Here is a 15,850-nt window from a genome sequence, read left to right on the forward strand (position 1 = left end):
AGGAACCCATGACTTGCTAATACTTTATTAAATAAATAACTTAAACTAGATAAATTAATTAGTTTAAAAACCAACTAAAAATAAACCAAGTGAATTAATTATATAAAAACTTTAAATAAATAAAACATTGTTAGATAGTGATGGCAGGGAAGGTGGTGTGCCCTAACTGCAGCATGTCAGAGTTTGTGGAGGGCAGCCTGATCCCAGGCAATCATTTCAGAAACAATTGGATGATGTGAACGAGGGACATTAGGATCTCTCTGGATGGATGACTGAAGATGGACTGAATAACCTTCCTCATCTGTAATTATCTTATGATCATTGTCAGTCAACTCAACACTACAGAGGGCAGTAAGAGGTTCTCATTAGTAACGGTTAAGTCAAGGTGTACCTTGTGTTTATATTTTAGTCTTGTTAAAAATAATTGCTGAATGTAACTTTACATTTTAAATTTTCTCTTTCTTTTGCAAGCTATTTGTTCATTCCATTCTAGGTTTCTTCTTACAACATACCATTCTCCAAATGAGAGAATTTGTAAGTGATTTCTCCCATTCTCCTGCCTTTCTGCAATTGGGCTACCCCCTTCCTGCTGGGAAAGCTGTCTTCCATTTGTCATTTCCTCAGATGGTCTAGGTTAAATCATGAACTGACAGGAAGAACTGTGTAGTCAATTCTGTGTCTTGCCTCCCCATGGCACAGAATGCTAATACATCACTAAAACCTCAAAGTTATATCTTTTGTTCATTGCTTGATGAAATGTAAAGAGCCAAAAGATCCAACAAAACTAGGCAAGAAGGGGGACAACTGATAATTATGTGTCCAAAAACTCATTCTTTTATCCGTTAGCAAAATTCTATGATAATTTATCTTACCTGCTCTCTATACTGCTCCAGCTGTGGTGGACATTTTGGAAGTCCATAGTCCGCTTGAACCTCCAGTTCCTCTGAAGTAAGGGCGTGACCATAGAGAAGAAACTGCCTCATGAATTCTATTTTGTCGTTCATCCACAGATAACTGTACCCGTCAAATGAAGTTTGGTATTTTTTTGCTTTGTCAGCAACTCTTTTCACTCTGTCCACGATCTCTTGACGCATTGCTGCCAAATCGCTCATCTTATCCACTTCTTGCTGCATGCAGAAATTAAAATATATTCAACCTTTTGCTACAAACCGATAAAGAACAAATGAATATTTTGGCCAGCACAAAGTTATTTTGCTAAAGTTAAAGTTCACTTATCTAAGTTTCACAAAATGCTGTAAATATTTTGGCAAATGTAACAAATTATTTGAGCTAACTCTGGATTAAACAGCCCTTTGAACAAATGGGTAGATGTGCTAAATTCAGTTTATTTTCTAAATTTTTCATCCTCTAGATGAGAAATGGTAGCACTAAAAATTTCAAGAATGACTCAAGAAGCTCGACAATATCCAGGACAAAGCAGCCCGCTTGATTGGTACCCCATCCACCACCCTAAGCATTCACTCCTATCAACACCAGCACACTGTGGCTGCAGTGTGTACCATCTACAAGATACACTGCAGCAACTCACCAAGGCTTCTTCGACAGCACCTCCCAAACCCACGACCCCTACCACCTAGAAAGACAAGGGCAGCAGACACATGGGAACAACACCACCTGCATGTTCCCCTCCAAGTCACACACCATCCTGACTTGGAAACATATCGCCGTTCCTTCATCGTCGCTGGGTCAAAATCCTGGAACTCCCTACCTAACAGCACTGTGGGAGAACCTTCACCACATGGACTGCAGTGGTTCAAGAAGGCGGCTCACCACCACCTTCTCAAGGGCAGTAGGGATGAGCAATATTGCTGGCCTTGCCAGCGACACCCACATCCCATGAATGAATTTTTTTTTTAAAAATCGCATTTATATGTCACTTTTCACATCCTTATCACATTTCAAAGCATTTCATTGCAAATGAAATACTTTTCACGTGTTGTCAGTGTTGTAATGTAAGGAAACACGACTGCCAATTTGTACACTGCAAGGTCCCACAAACAGCAATGACCAAATAATTGGTTTTAGTGGTGTTGGTTGAGAGACGAATGATGGCCAGGACAACATAACTCCCCTGCTCTTCTTCGAATAGCACCATGGGATCTTTTACCTTGACTTGAGTTTAACATCTCATCTGAAAGATGGCACCTCTGGACAGTGCAGTAGTCCCTCAGTATATTTTCATTAAGTTCAAGTATAGAAGCGAGTAGTTCCAGTACATCATTGGCTTGAAGTTCATAGAATCATAGAAGTTACAACATGGAAACAGGCCCTTCGGCCCAACATGTCCATGTCGCCCAGTTTATACCACTAAGCTAGTCCCAGTTGCCTGCACTTGGCCCATATCCCTCTATACCCATCTTATCCATGTAACTGTCCAAATGCTTTTTAAAAGACAAAATTGTACCCGCCTCTACTACTGTCTCTGGCAGCTCATTCCAGACACTCACCACCCTTTGAGTGAAAAAATTGGCCCTCTGGACCCTTTTGTATCTCTCCCCTCTCACCTTAAATCTATACCCCCTCGTTATAGACTCCCCTACCTTTGGGAAAAGATTTTGACTATCAACCTTATCTATGCCCCTCATTATTTTATAGACTTCTATAAGATCACCCCTTAACCTCCTACTCTCCAGGGGAAAAAGTCCCAGTCTATCTAACCTCTCCCTATAAGTCAAACCATCAAGTCCCGGTAGCATCCTAGTAAATCTTTTCTGCACTCTTTCTAGTTTAATAATATCCTTACTATAATAGGGTGACCAGAACTGTACACAGTATTCCAAGTGTGGCCTCACCAATGCCCTGTACAACTTCAACAAGACATCCCAACTCCTGTATTCAATGTTCTGACCAATGAAACCAAGCATGCCGAATGCCTTCTTCACCACCCTATCCACCTGTGACTCCACTTTCAAGGAGCTATGAACCTGTACTCCTAGATCTCTTTGTTCTATAACTCTCCCCAACGCCCTACCATTAACGGAGTAGGTCCTGGTCTGATTCGATCTACCAAAATGCATCACCTCACATTTATCTAAATTAAACTCCATCTGCCATTCATCGGCCCATTGGCCCAATTTATCAAGGTCCCGTTGCAATCCTAGATAACCTTCTTCACTGTCCACAATGCCACCAATCTTGGTGTCATCTGCAAACTTACTAACCATGCCTCCTAAATTCTCATCCAAATCATTAATATAAATAACAAATAACAGCGGACCCAGCACCGATCCCTGAGGCACGCCGCTGGACACAGGCCTCCAGTTTGAAAAACAACCCTCTACAACCACCCTCTGTCTTGTCGTCAATCTAATTTTGTATCCAATTGGCTACCTCACCTTGGATCCCATGAGATTTAACCTTATGTAACAACCTACCATGCGGTACCTTGTCAAAGGCTTTGCTGAAGTCCATGTAGACCATGTCTACTGCACAGCCCTCATCTACCTTCTTGGTTACCCCTTCAAAAAACTCAATCAAATTCGTGAGACATGATTTTCCTCTCACAAAACCATGCTGACTGTTCCTAATCAGTCCCTGCCTCTCGAAATGCCTGTAGATCCTGTCCCTCAGAATACCCTCTAACAACTACCCACTACAGATGTCAGGCTGTAGTGGGTCTGTAGTTCCCAGGCTTTTCCCTGCCGCCCTTCTTAAACAAAGGCACAACATTTGCTACCCTCCAATCTTCAGGCACCTCACCTGTAGCTGTCGATGATTCAAATATCTCTGCTATTTAATATCCATGTTCAAGGTTTAATAACTAAGGATATACTATAAAAATTGCTGATGAGAGAGGGATTGTTGAATAAAACTAAGCAAGGTCTATGAAAGAACCTACATTCCACAACTCATTTGAAGACAATGTTGCATAGTCTTAATCAATATACTGGTTTTGTCACTTTGATCACATGTATAAATGGAAGATTCTTTGTGATTTTGCATTTGCAACTTAGTCTAATGGCTGAGTATTACCAAATCAATTAGAATCAATCATCGATCTATGAAAACCATAGTAGGAGTTACATAGATAGTTAATGTGAAAATGAAGATATTATTACACTGGTTTCATTGATGCCAGACAACATTTTAGGCATCACATCAATACTTTCTCCACATGGGACACAATTGGTCAGGGGAAAGGCATTGCACTAGCTTTCATTACACTGGGCAGAAACCTCCTATTATATATGGTTTAAAATATGGGTCCATTTGAAAGAAGTCAGCAAAAGTTAAACAAACACTTTTCATTTCGCTATTGGATTTTGCAAATGATTTCAAAAATCTAATGTCGAATCAAACACAAATAAAAAATTGAATACGAACACATTACAAGAACACAATATATGTTTAGATGAAGGAAATCCTTCAGCCCATTTAATCACATACTTCCAGAATACCAGCTCTACTATCTTCACATTACAGGAACTGGCGATTTCTTAAGAGTTCAGTGTCCTGGCCACAACCACCATTTTTGACAACCCATCCCAGCTGTAGATTGATCTGCTGCCTTACCTCATCAAAGTACTGTTTTGGGTTTGATTTCCATAGCTTATAAAGTATTTTATTTGCTTCTACAAGGTCCCCTCAGACCTCTCTCAAGTCTGAAGAGTCTTAGCTATGTTTTGTTCTTGGGATGCGGTTAACACTAGCAAGTCAGTATTTATCTCCCATCCCTAGTTGCCCTGAGGGCATGAAGAGTCACTATGCGGTTGCCCCTTGATCCGCAATCTGAGAAGCCACCCGAGGGCATTAAAAGGCAACCACATAGAGGCTCTTAATGCCCTCATGGGTGGCATCTTCCCTTCCCTGAAGGACATTAGTAAACCAGTTGGGTTTTTATGACAAAACTGCAGCTTTCATGATTTTTTTGGTGCTAGCCCACAAATTACCAGATTTTTAAAATTCTATTTCACAATTTGCCATGGAATTTGACCCCACAACCTGGACTGGTTGCTAGTCCAGTACCATAACCACTCGGCTATTATACTCAGGCCAAATCACTTCTCATAGCTTTCCTCCATAAAATCAGGAACCAGCTGTTGCTCAACTCTGCACTACCTATAGGCCTGGATGGTTCCATTGTTGCACAGTGACTAGAACTGCATGTAGCACACAGGGTGTAGCCTGATCATGACACTGTACAGCTTCAGTATAATCTCTGGGGATTTGAACACAACTGATTTAACAATATAACCTAAAATCTTATTTGCTTTGCTTCAAATTTTTTGCATATGGTGGGGGATGAATCAATTAACACTCCTAGGTCTCTTTCAACTTTCACTTGCTAAGTGCTAATGCATCTATGGAGTACATCGGCCTCCTCTTTTTACTTCTGACATGTATTACTTTACATTTATCTGCAGTGAATTTCATTTACCACTGACGAGCAAAGTTGCAAACCCTGTTGAGCTCTATTTGTAAAATCTTGGCTGCCTCCGAGTCCAGAGCTCCCCTAACTTGGCATCATCTAAAAATTTAACCACCTTGCACTTCCAGGTTATTTACATATACCAGAAACAGGAGGGATTCCAGCAAAGACCCTTAGGACACTCAATACCTCCCTTCCATTGCAACCCAGGTCCCATTTTGACAACTCTCTGCTTCCTTCTCTTTAGCCAGTTTGTAAAGAAGTCACTCATGTGGTACTTTATCAAAGGCTTTTGGAAGTCAAGTAGCATTCACCATAACTTTGGTTTGTCACTACCTCAAAAAAAGTGTGGTTGGTCAGGCAAAATCTAACAAATCTAAAATTATGCTGCCTGTTATTTATTAGGTATTTTCATGCAGACACTCTTCCGTCTTGTTTCTTGTTAGTGATTCTATTCGTTTTCTGTTCGTTGAAGTTAAGATTATTTCGAAGGCTCTGGCCAGAATCTTCAAATCCTCCTTAGATATGGCAACGGTGCCAGAAGACTGGAAGATTGCAAATGTTACACACCTGTTCAAAAAAGGGGAGAGGGATAAACCCGGCAATTACAGGCCAGTCAGCTGAACGTCGGTGGTGGGGAAACTTTTAGAGACAATAATCCGGGAGAAAATTAATTGGCATTTGAAAAAGTGTGGGCTAATAAATGAAAGTCAGCACAGATTTGTTAAAGGAAAATCGTATTTGACTAACTTGATTGAGTTCTTTGATGAAGTAATGGAGTGGGTTGATGAGGGTAGTGCGGTTGATGTGTACATGGACTTTCAAAAGGCATTTAATAAAGTACCACATAATGGACTTGTTAGCAAAATTAAAGCCCATGGGATGAAAGGGACAATGGCAGATCATTGTAACTCGCAGTCTAAAAAAATTTTAAAAATTGTTACCTCATATTGCCTCCACGCTGCCAACTTCTTGATCAAGCCTCCCCACATTCAAGTCCAAATCATTAATATATACCACAAAAAGCAAAGGACATAATGCTGAGCCTTGCAGGACCCCACTTGGATCAGCCTTCCAGTCACAAAAACACCCGTCAACCATTACCCTTTGCTTCCTACCACTGAGTTAATTTTGGATCCAACTAGCCACTTTCCCTTGGATCCCATGGGCTTTTACTTTTTTGATCAGTTTGCCATGTGGGACCTTGTCAAAAGCCTTGTTAAATTCCATATACACTACATCAAACGTGCTACCCTCACCGACCCTCCTTGTTACCTGCTCAAAAAATTCAGTCAAGTTAGTCAGACACTACCTTCCCTTAACAAATAAATACTGACTGTCCTTGATTAACTCGTGCCTTTCTAAATGACAATTTATGCTGTCCCTCAGAATTGACCCCAATAATTTGCCCACCACCGAAGTTAAACTGACTGGCCTATAATTATTCCGTCTATCTCTTTCTCCCTTTTTAAACAATGGCACGTTAGCAGTCCTCCAATCCTCCGGCACCACGCCTGCAGCCAGGGAGGATTGGAAAATGGTCAGAGCTTCCGCTATTTCTTCCCTTGCTTCTTTTAGCAGCCTGGGATACATTTCATCCAGGACTGGCGATTTATCTACTTTCAAAGATGCTAAATCCCTTAATACTTCCTCTCTCGCTATGTTTAACCCATCCAATATTTCACACTCCTCCTCTTCCATAACTACAATCTCTGCATCGTCTCCCTCTTTTGTGAAGATGGAATTGTCCATTTCCATCCGGCAGGATCCTCCCCATTATTCACTGGCTTCTTCAAAACTGTCACTGCCTCACAAATCTCCTCCTTTGTCTATGTACCTTGGAGTATAAGGGAATTTTTTAGTTTTCGGCTCCTTTAGCCTATGTAAAACCTCCACTTCATTAATCCAGAATCCTGGGCCCAGACAAGAGGGTTTAATGTTGAATAGTAGGCCTGGACTTTCCTCCATTTATCACTCTTTGTCTGGTAGATTCCGGGCAGATTGGGGAGGGGGGGGGTCAGGGGGAATGGTGTGAAGATGCCTAGTGCTAAATCCCTAGCTATAAAATTCACTGTTGCTATTTTCCTTCACCCACAATGCAGGCAACCCACTATAAGCAATTGGATTTCATTTTGATGTCTAAAGTTTGATTTTCTTCGTGTACCGGCTGTGGCCTAACTAAAAAAAAAATCACTGTAGAAAAGGCAGAACTGGTTGTTAGGTGGCATCAAATAAGTCACTTTCTCAGGATACTGTATTTGGTCAAATTTTGCTGCTGAAAAATTGTTTTTGTTGCTTTATTGGAGCTTTTTCTATATCTATTTTCCTACTAGCTTCAGCAGTGCTGTTGGTGCCAGAGAATTTCTTTAGGGACCTTTAGCAATAAAGCACAGGACATAATGGTTTCTCCATTAGGAATTCCCTGTACCTGAGCTTTGAAGAGGAAGAGCTGCACAATACAACTGCAAGAATTGGCTCATCAGGCACCATCGGAGGTAACTGGCACTTACTCACACGTACCTATGCCTCCTGTATTTACAGATACCTCAACCTTTCCCAACAAAAAGCTGTTACTCTCTTGTGGGATTATAGAACTGCTGTGCCATTTGTTTGCCCTGGACCTGGAGCCCATCTCCATCAGTACAACACTGCCAATATCAGTGAAAGTCACCATGGTACTCAACTTCCATGTACCAGGCTCATTTCAGGTTGCCTCATCCTTCCCTATTTCTGTAATCTCCTCCAACCCTACAAGATCTCTGTGCTCATAGAAACTAGGAGCAAGAGTAGGCCATTCGGCCCTTCGGGCCTGCTCCGCCATTCAAAAGGATCATGGCTGATCGTCTAACTCAGTACCCTGTTCCCGCTTTTTCCCCATATCCCTTGATCCCTTTAGCATTAAGAAATATATATATCTCCTTCTTGAATATATTTAATGACTTGGCCTCCACTGCCTTCTGTGGTAGAGAATTCCACAGGTTCACCACCCTCTGAGTGAAGAAATTTCTCCTCATCTCTGTTCTAAGTGGCATACCCCATATCCTGAGACTGTGACCCCTGGTTATGGATTCCCCATCCATCAGGAACATCCTCCCAGCATCGAGTCTGTCCAGTCCTGTTAGACTTTTATATGTTTCGATGAGATCACCTCTCATTCTTCTAAACTCTAGTGAATATAGGCCTAGTCAACCCAATCTCTCCTCAAACATCAGTCCTGCCATCCCAGGAATCAGTCTGGTAAACCTTCGTTACACTCCCTCCATGGCAAGGATATCCTTCCTCAGATAAGGAGACAAAAACTGCACACAATACTCCAGATGTGGTCTCACCAAGGCCCTGGACAACTGCAGTAAGACATCTCTGCTCCTGTACTCAAATCCTCTTGCAATGATCCTCAAATTCTGGCCTCTTGCATGTCGCCGATTTTAAATCACTCCACCATTGGGGGCCGTGCCTTCAGCTGCCTTGGCTCGAAGCTCTGGAATCTCCTCCCTAAAGCCTCTCTCCCTCCTTTAAGTCACTCTTTAAAATCGACCTCTTTGACCAAGCTTTTAGGCACCTGACCTAATATTTCATGTGGCACAATGTCAAATTTTGTTTGATAACGCTCATGAAACAGCTTGGGACATTTTACTACGTTAAAGGCGCTATATAAATGCAAGTGGTTGTTGTTGTAGCATCCGAGGACATATGCAACAGCCGGTTCGGCGGTCAACTGATGTATTAAACAAGTGACGGGTGCATTACTTATACAAGCAACACAGTTCATCCTCTTTCCAATGGAAATTATGGCATAACAACGGGAACTTTGAATGGTAGGACTTCCCCAAGCACAAGGTGCAATTGACCACACCTACATCATGATCTATGCTCTATTTGAGAACGCCATCATCTTTTGAACAGGAAATGGTTTAACTTGCTCAATATCCAGCAGGAGTACAATGTGAACCACCTCAATGCACACTACCAGCTGCCATTCTTCCTTTATTTTACACCAGCCCAGTATACCCTCACTGTCTACTGGTGAAAGGCAAGTATATGGATGGCTGATTGAGGATCAGGGTTACCCTCTACAGCACTAGGTCATGATCCCAGTTCGCTTCCCAAATCTCTGAAGCAATGTAACAAGATTTATGGTGTTGATCACTCCATGTCCTAAATTTGCCTTTCACACCCTAAACCTGTGCTCTCGTCATGCTGTATCAAAGTATTGGTTCAAGGTTTTTTTTCTTATCCCATTAAGTATCTTAAGTGTCAGCCTTGGCTCAATAGTAGTACACTCTGAGTCAGAAGGTCATGGGTTCAGGCCCACTCCAGAGACTGGAGCATATAATCTAGGCTGTCACTTCAATGCAATTCTGAAGGAGTGCTGCATGTCAGGGGCACTATCTTTCAGATGAAATGAGTGTGCCCTCTTAGTTGGGCATAAAAGATTCCATGGCATTATTCAAAGAGAAGCAGGGAAGTTCTCCACCACCAAAACAGATCAGCTGGTCATTTATTGCATTGCTGTTTGTGGGACCTTGCTGCTGCATTTCCCACGTTACAAATGACGACCTTTCAAAAGTACTGCATTGGCTGTAAAGTACTTTAGGACATCCTGGGATCATGTAAGGAACTATATAAATGTATGTTCTTTTAGCTGAAATTAATCTTTTAGTACCTGAAAGGTGTCAATTCCTTGATGTTTTGCTACTCTTTTTACTTTAGAGGCCATTTTGTAAGTAGCATTTATTAATTCCTCCATGAGATCATAGAAATTATTATTCATTTCCAGGTCCAAGGAAGGACTGAATGACAATTCACAGCAATTAAGAACCAGCTGCACTTTAAACAGAGGCGATGATTTTGATAATATTTCAGTGCGTTCAATTAGATATTGAAGGAAGGATTTAATAGCAATGAAGAATCCGTCCAAAATTATGTGATCAATGTACTCCGTGTACACCTTCCATTCATCAGATTGTGGATCTGCGTGGAACAAATGAAGATTATCCTATAAACAGAAAAATAACGTCAATTTATTATAACATAAGGAATGGTTAATTTTTGCAAATATTGATTGCAATTGAATTCAGGAAACCAAGACACAGTATAATATAATTAAAAACAAAGAGGGAAACAAATCATGTTGTTTCAGTGAAACTAACTAAAAATGCAACTTTGCTTTACTAGACTGTTCTACTAAACCAAAAAAAATCTTACAGTTAAGTGAGACAAAGCAAAATAAAGGTAATGTAAGATGAATGTTTGCCAGAGAAAAGACAAAAAAGACAAGTCCATCAGTATCTTTTATAATTGACAAAAAATGTGATGAACTACATTTAAGTCTGGTTTATATAACTGCTGGAAAGTAACATTGGCTGCAACCTTTCAACAGAAAAGTACCAGTCAAGTGTAAACAATGCAGATTTACTCAGATTGCAGTTTGGGGCAAAACTCCCTGCCTTTTAGCCTAAACTATAAAACAGATTAGAATGGTATGTATCTGATATAAATGTCCTGCCACTTTTACAGGAAAAATTGACTCAGTTTATGCATCACTTTAGTATGTTTGGTAACTTAAGTATCACTCAACCTGCAAATTTAATCTAAGTAAAAGTAAGCAGCAAATATGTGCCCCAGAAGGGGCTTGATCGGGTGGATGCGGTAAGGATGTTCCCAAGGATGGGTGAAACTAGAACTGGGGGGCATAATTTTAGAATAAGGGGCTGCTCTTTCAAAACTGAGATGAGGAGAAACTTCTTCACTCAGAGGGTAGTAGGTCTGTGGAATTTGCTGCCCCAGGAAGCTGTGGAAGCTACATCATTAAATAAATTTAAAACAGAAATAGACAGTTTCCTAGAAGTAAAAGGGAATTAGGGGTTACGGGGAGCGGGCAGGAAATTGGACATGAGTTTAGATTTGAGGTTAGGATCAGATCAGCCATGATCTTATTGAATGGCGGAGCAGGCTCGAGGGGCTGATTGGCCTACTCCTGCTCCTATTTCTTATGTTCTTATGTTCTAGAAGATTAGATTTAGTTCAGATCAATCTGGTTCAAAATAAGTTAGATTTTACAGAGGTTGGTAGTATTAAAAGGTATTAAATTATGAACTTCAAAGTTCATATTATATACAAATAAGGAAACCCCTGATCTCTAAATAGTGGCAATTCATGTATGATGCACAAAGGCATACAAAGGGAAGGTCAGACAAATACATCTCACTGCTTATTAAAGCATAGTTACTGTAAGCAATGCATTGTCTATGTTGAGAGCTAGCGAGAAGTGAAAAAGGAAATAAGAGGGGCAAAGAGAGAGTATGAGAATAGACTGGCGGCTAACATAAAAGGGAATCCAAAAGTCTTTTACAGGCATGTAAACAGTAAACGGGTAGTAAGAGGAGGGGTGGGGCCGATTAAGGACCAAAAAGGAGATCTATGCATGGAGGAAGAGGGCATGGCTGAGGTACTAAATGAATACTTTGCATCTGTCTTTACCAAGGAAGAGGATGATGCCAAAGTCACAGTAAAAGTGGAGGTAGTTGAGATACTAGATGGGCTAAAAATTGATAAAGGAGGTACTAGAAAGGCTGGTTATAATTAAAGTGTGAGGAGGACACAGAGATTCTGCAAAGGGATATAGACAGGTTAAGTGAGTGGGCAAGAAGGTGGCAGATGGAGTATAATGTGGGGAAATGGGAGGTGGTTCATTTTGGTAGGAAGAATAGAAAAACAGAATATTTTTTAAATGGTGAGAAACTATTAAATGTTGCCGTTCAGAGCGCTTTGGGTGTCCTTGTACATGAATCACAAAGTTAGCATGCAGGTACAGCAAGCAATTAGGAAGGCAAATGGTATGTTAGCCTTTATTACAAGAGGATTGGAGTATAAGAGTAAGGAAATCTTGCTACAATTGTACAGGGCTTTGGTGAGACCACACCTAGAGTACTGTGTACAGTTTTGGTCTCCTTATCTAAGGAAGGATATACCTGCCTTAGAGGCGGTGCAAAGAAGGTTTACTATATTGATTTCTGGGATGAGAGGGTCCTACGAGGAGAGATTGAGTAGAATGGGCCTATAATCTCTCGCGTTTAAAAGAATGAGAGGTGATCTCATTGAAACATAAGATCGAGAGTGGGCTTGGCAGGGTATATACTGGCTGGAGTGTCTAGAATTAGGGGGCATAGTCTCAGGATAAGGGATCGCCCATTTATGATTGAAACGAAGAGGAATTTCTTCATTCAGGGGGTTGTGAATCTTTGGAATTCTCTACCTGAGGACTGTGGATGCTCAGTCAGAGTATATTCAAGGCTGAGATAGATAGATTTTTGGACTCTGGGGGAAATCAAGGGATATGGGGATCAGGCAAGAAAATGGAGTTGAGGTCAAAGATCAGCCACGATCTTATTGAATGACGGAGCAAGCTCGAGGGGCCGTATGGCCTACTCCTGCTCCTATTTCTTATGTTCTTAAAGTAAATAAGTCACCCGGTCCAGATGGGATGCATCCTTGGTTGCTGAGGGAAGTAAGGGTGGAAATTGTAGAGGTGCTGGCCATAATCTACCAATCCTCCTTAGATATGAGGGTAGTACCAGAGGACTGCAGAATTGCAAATGTTACACCCTTGTTCAAAAAACGGTGTAAGGATAAACCTGGCAACTACAGGCCAGTCAGTTTAACCTCAGTGTGGGGGAAAGCTTTTAGAAATGATAATCCGGGACAAAATTAATAGTCACTTGGACAAGTGTGGATTAATTAAGGAAAGCCAGCACAGATTTGGTAAAGGCAAATTGTGTTTAACTAACTTTATTGAGTTTTTTGATGAGGTAACAGAGAGGGTTGATGAGGACAGTGCAGTTGATGTCGTGTATATGGACTTTCAAAAGGCGTTGATAAAGTGCCACATAATAGGCTTGTCAGCAAAATTGAAGCCCATGGAATAAAAGGGGCAGTGGCAGCATAGATACAAAATTAGCTAAGTGACAGGAAACAGAGAGTAGTGGTGAACAGTTGTTTTTCGGACTGGAGGAAGGTATACAGTGATGTTCCCCAGGGGTCAGTACTAGGACCACTGCTTTTTTTGATATATATTAATGACTTGGACTTGGGTGTACAGGGCACAATTTCCAAATTTGCAGGGGACACAATACTTTGAAATGGAGTAAACAGTGAGGAGGATAATAATGGACTTCAAGAGGACATCGACAAGCTGGTGGAATGGGCGGACACATGGCAGATGAAATTTAATGCAGAGAAATCCGAAGTGATACATTTTGGCAGGAAGAACGAGGAGAGGCCATATAAACTAAATGGTATAATTCTAAAGGGAGTGCAGGAATAGAGACACCTGGGGGTTTATGTGCACAAATCTTTGAAGGTAGCAGGACAGGTTGAGAAAGCGGTTAAAAAAGCATAAGGGATCCTGGGCTTTATAAATAGAGGCAGAGTACAAAGGCAAGGAAGTTATGTTGAACCTTTATAAAACATTGGTTCAGCCACAGCTGGAATAGTGTGTCCAATTCTGGGCACCGCACTATAGGAAGGATGTGATGGCCTTAGAGAGGGTGCAGAAAAGATTTACTAGAATGGTTCCAGGGATGAGGGACTTCAGTTACGTGGATAGACTGGAGAAGCTGGGTTTGTTCTCCTTAGAGCAGAGAAGGTTGAGAGGAGATTTGATAGACGTGTTCAAAACCATGAAGGGTTTAGATAAAGTAAATAAAGAGAAACTGTTCCCATTCGCAGAAGGGTCGAGAACCAGAGGACATAAATTTAAGGCGATTGGCAAAAGAACCAAAAGAGACATGAGGAAAAATGTTTTTTTTATGCAACGAGTAGTTATGAACTGGAATGCGCTGCCTGAAAGGGTGGTGGAAGCAGATTCAATCACGGCTTGAAGCGAAAAAATTTGCAGGGCTACGGGGAAATAGCAGGGGAATGGGATTAACTGGATTGCTCTTACAAAGAGCTGGCACAGGTCGATGGGCCGAATGGCCTCCTTCTTTGCTGTAACCATTCCATGATTCAAGCATCCTGTTCATATCAGCTATAGAATAGCATAAATTTGAGAACACGAAACATAAAAGAGTTCCTCATACCAAAGAAATTTTTTCTGTACAGATTTCTGAATGGAGAGGAAAAAGGAGAAACAGCTAGTAATTCTGCAAAAGTAGGTACTTCCCAACTCTCCATCATCTATACTTAACCCAAAGATTTTGTAAAGCTTCATCATCCTTAAATGTTTACAGTAAATGCATCACTGCTAATTTTAGATTCTAAAAGCCAATGTAAAATATGGCAAAAATTCTTTGCAATCAACAAGTCACTGTATAAATTCTGATATCAACCAGTATTTTGCCTTTGACCTCGTTAATCCGAAATAGGCCATCAGCTCTGTCACAGTGTATGCTGCATCCCCAAGCTCTCTCCAAACAACTGCTTTTAAAACCCATTGTATATATCATGATGCATTAACAACTCTGACCTTGACCAGTTTGTGAATTGTTTCCCCTCCATCCTGAATTAATTTGTAGCATTTTATCATTTTCTCCTCCTTATCATCAAGACATAGCACATCAGATTCATATTTCTTTTGCAGAAAAAACAGTGCTTCATTCCAGTTATGCACTATTGTGCGTATTGTCTCCACATTGCATTTGATTTTCTGCACCCTGCTGTCCACATCTTGGATCAGATCTTTAGTCTGCTGAATATATTCCCATGAATCCTCAGTCTGCCATGTTAAGTTTTCTGTAGCAGGTCTCAACTGTTGATTAATCTTCTCCAATTCATGTTCAACTAGTGGAAATTCCACTTCCAGTATGGTGGTATGTAGTTTGTTGTAGAACTCAGTAATGACTTTCCAGTTTCCAATATACTAACAAAGAAAAACATTTGCCAGTGTGTCAAATAAATTTTTTAAAAATCAAAATTAATTTCACAATTTCTCACTTTAAATGGTTTTAAAATCATAAAATGCAAATTTTACCTTGGTAACAGTTTAAATAAATCCAAAATGTATCATGGTATATTAACACCAGGCATACAAGTAAAGCTGGTTTTATTTTTGAACCAGAAAAATCGAACCATGTTGCTTATTTTCGGTATTATACACAAGCTATGATTTTCCTTTGCATCATTGAGTTAAATAAACCTTAAGATCACAAGATAAAGGCATCCATCCAGAAAAACGTTATGTTATCCCAAATAATTCCAAGGTTTTTGTCTACATTATCCTATCCCGAAGTCAACTAGTTGCTCTTTGTTGGAAGAACTCAGTCCTAAGTTTGCCCAATTCTAGTTTTAACCTGTTCTCCATTTTCCTATTGCCATGGTTTAATTTGATTTTGTGTTCAGGAATGACCTATTCTATACTGTTTACTATTTCATATTCCTCTATGAGATCCCCTCTGAGGCACTACCTTTCAAGGTTCAAAAACCTAGGTTCCTGCAGTATTACCTTGTAACATAGCCCATTGA

General features: G+C 40.6%; 1 protein-coding gene across 1 annotated transcript in view; it reads right to left on the reverse strand.

Moving 5' to 3' along the window:
• Positions 1-15,850, reverse strand: part of dnah9l (dynein, axonemal, heavy polypeptide 9 like) — a 329,459-nt gene that overhangs the window by 263,899 nt on the left and 49,710 nt on the right. The window contains exons 14-16 of the mRNA XM_067988173.1: positions 14,856-15,248; positions 10,053-10,385; positions 873-1,127 (exon numbers count right to left, since the gene is read on the reverse strand). Of these exons, the coding sequence (XP_067844274.1) occupies positions 873-1,127; positions 10,053-10,385; positions 14,856-15,248 (981 nt within the window). The remainder of the gene's footprint in view (positions 1-872; positions 1,128-10,052; positions 10,386-14,855; positions 15,249-15,850) is intronic.

Source organism: Heptranchias perlo, chromosome 7 (genome assembly GCF_035084215.1).
Source record: "Heptranchias perlo isolate sHepPer1 chromosome 7, sHepPer1.hap1, whole genome shotgun sequence".
In the NCBI taxonomy this organism is placed as follows: domain Eukaryota; kingdom Metazoa; phylum Chordata; class Chondrichthyes; order Hexanchiformes; family Hexanchidae; genus Heptranchias; species Heptranchias perlo.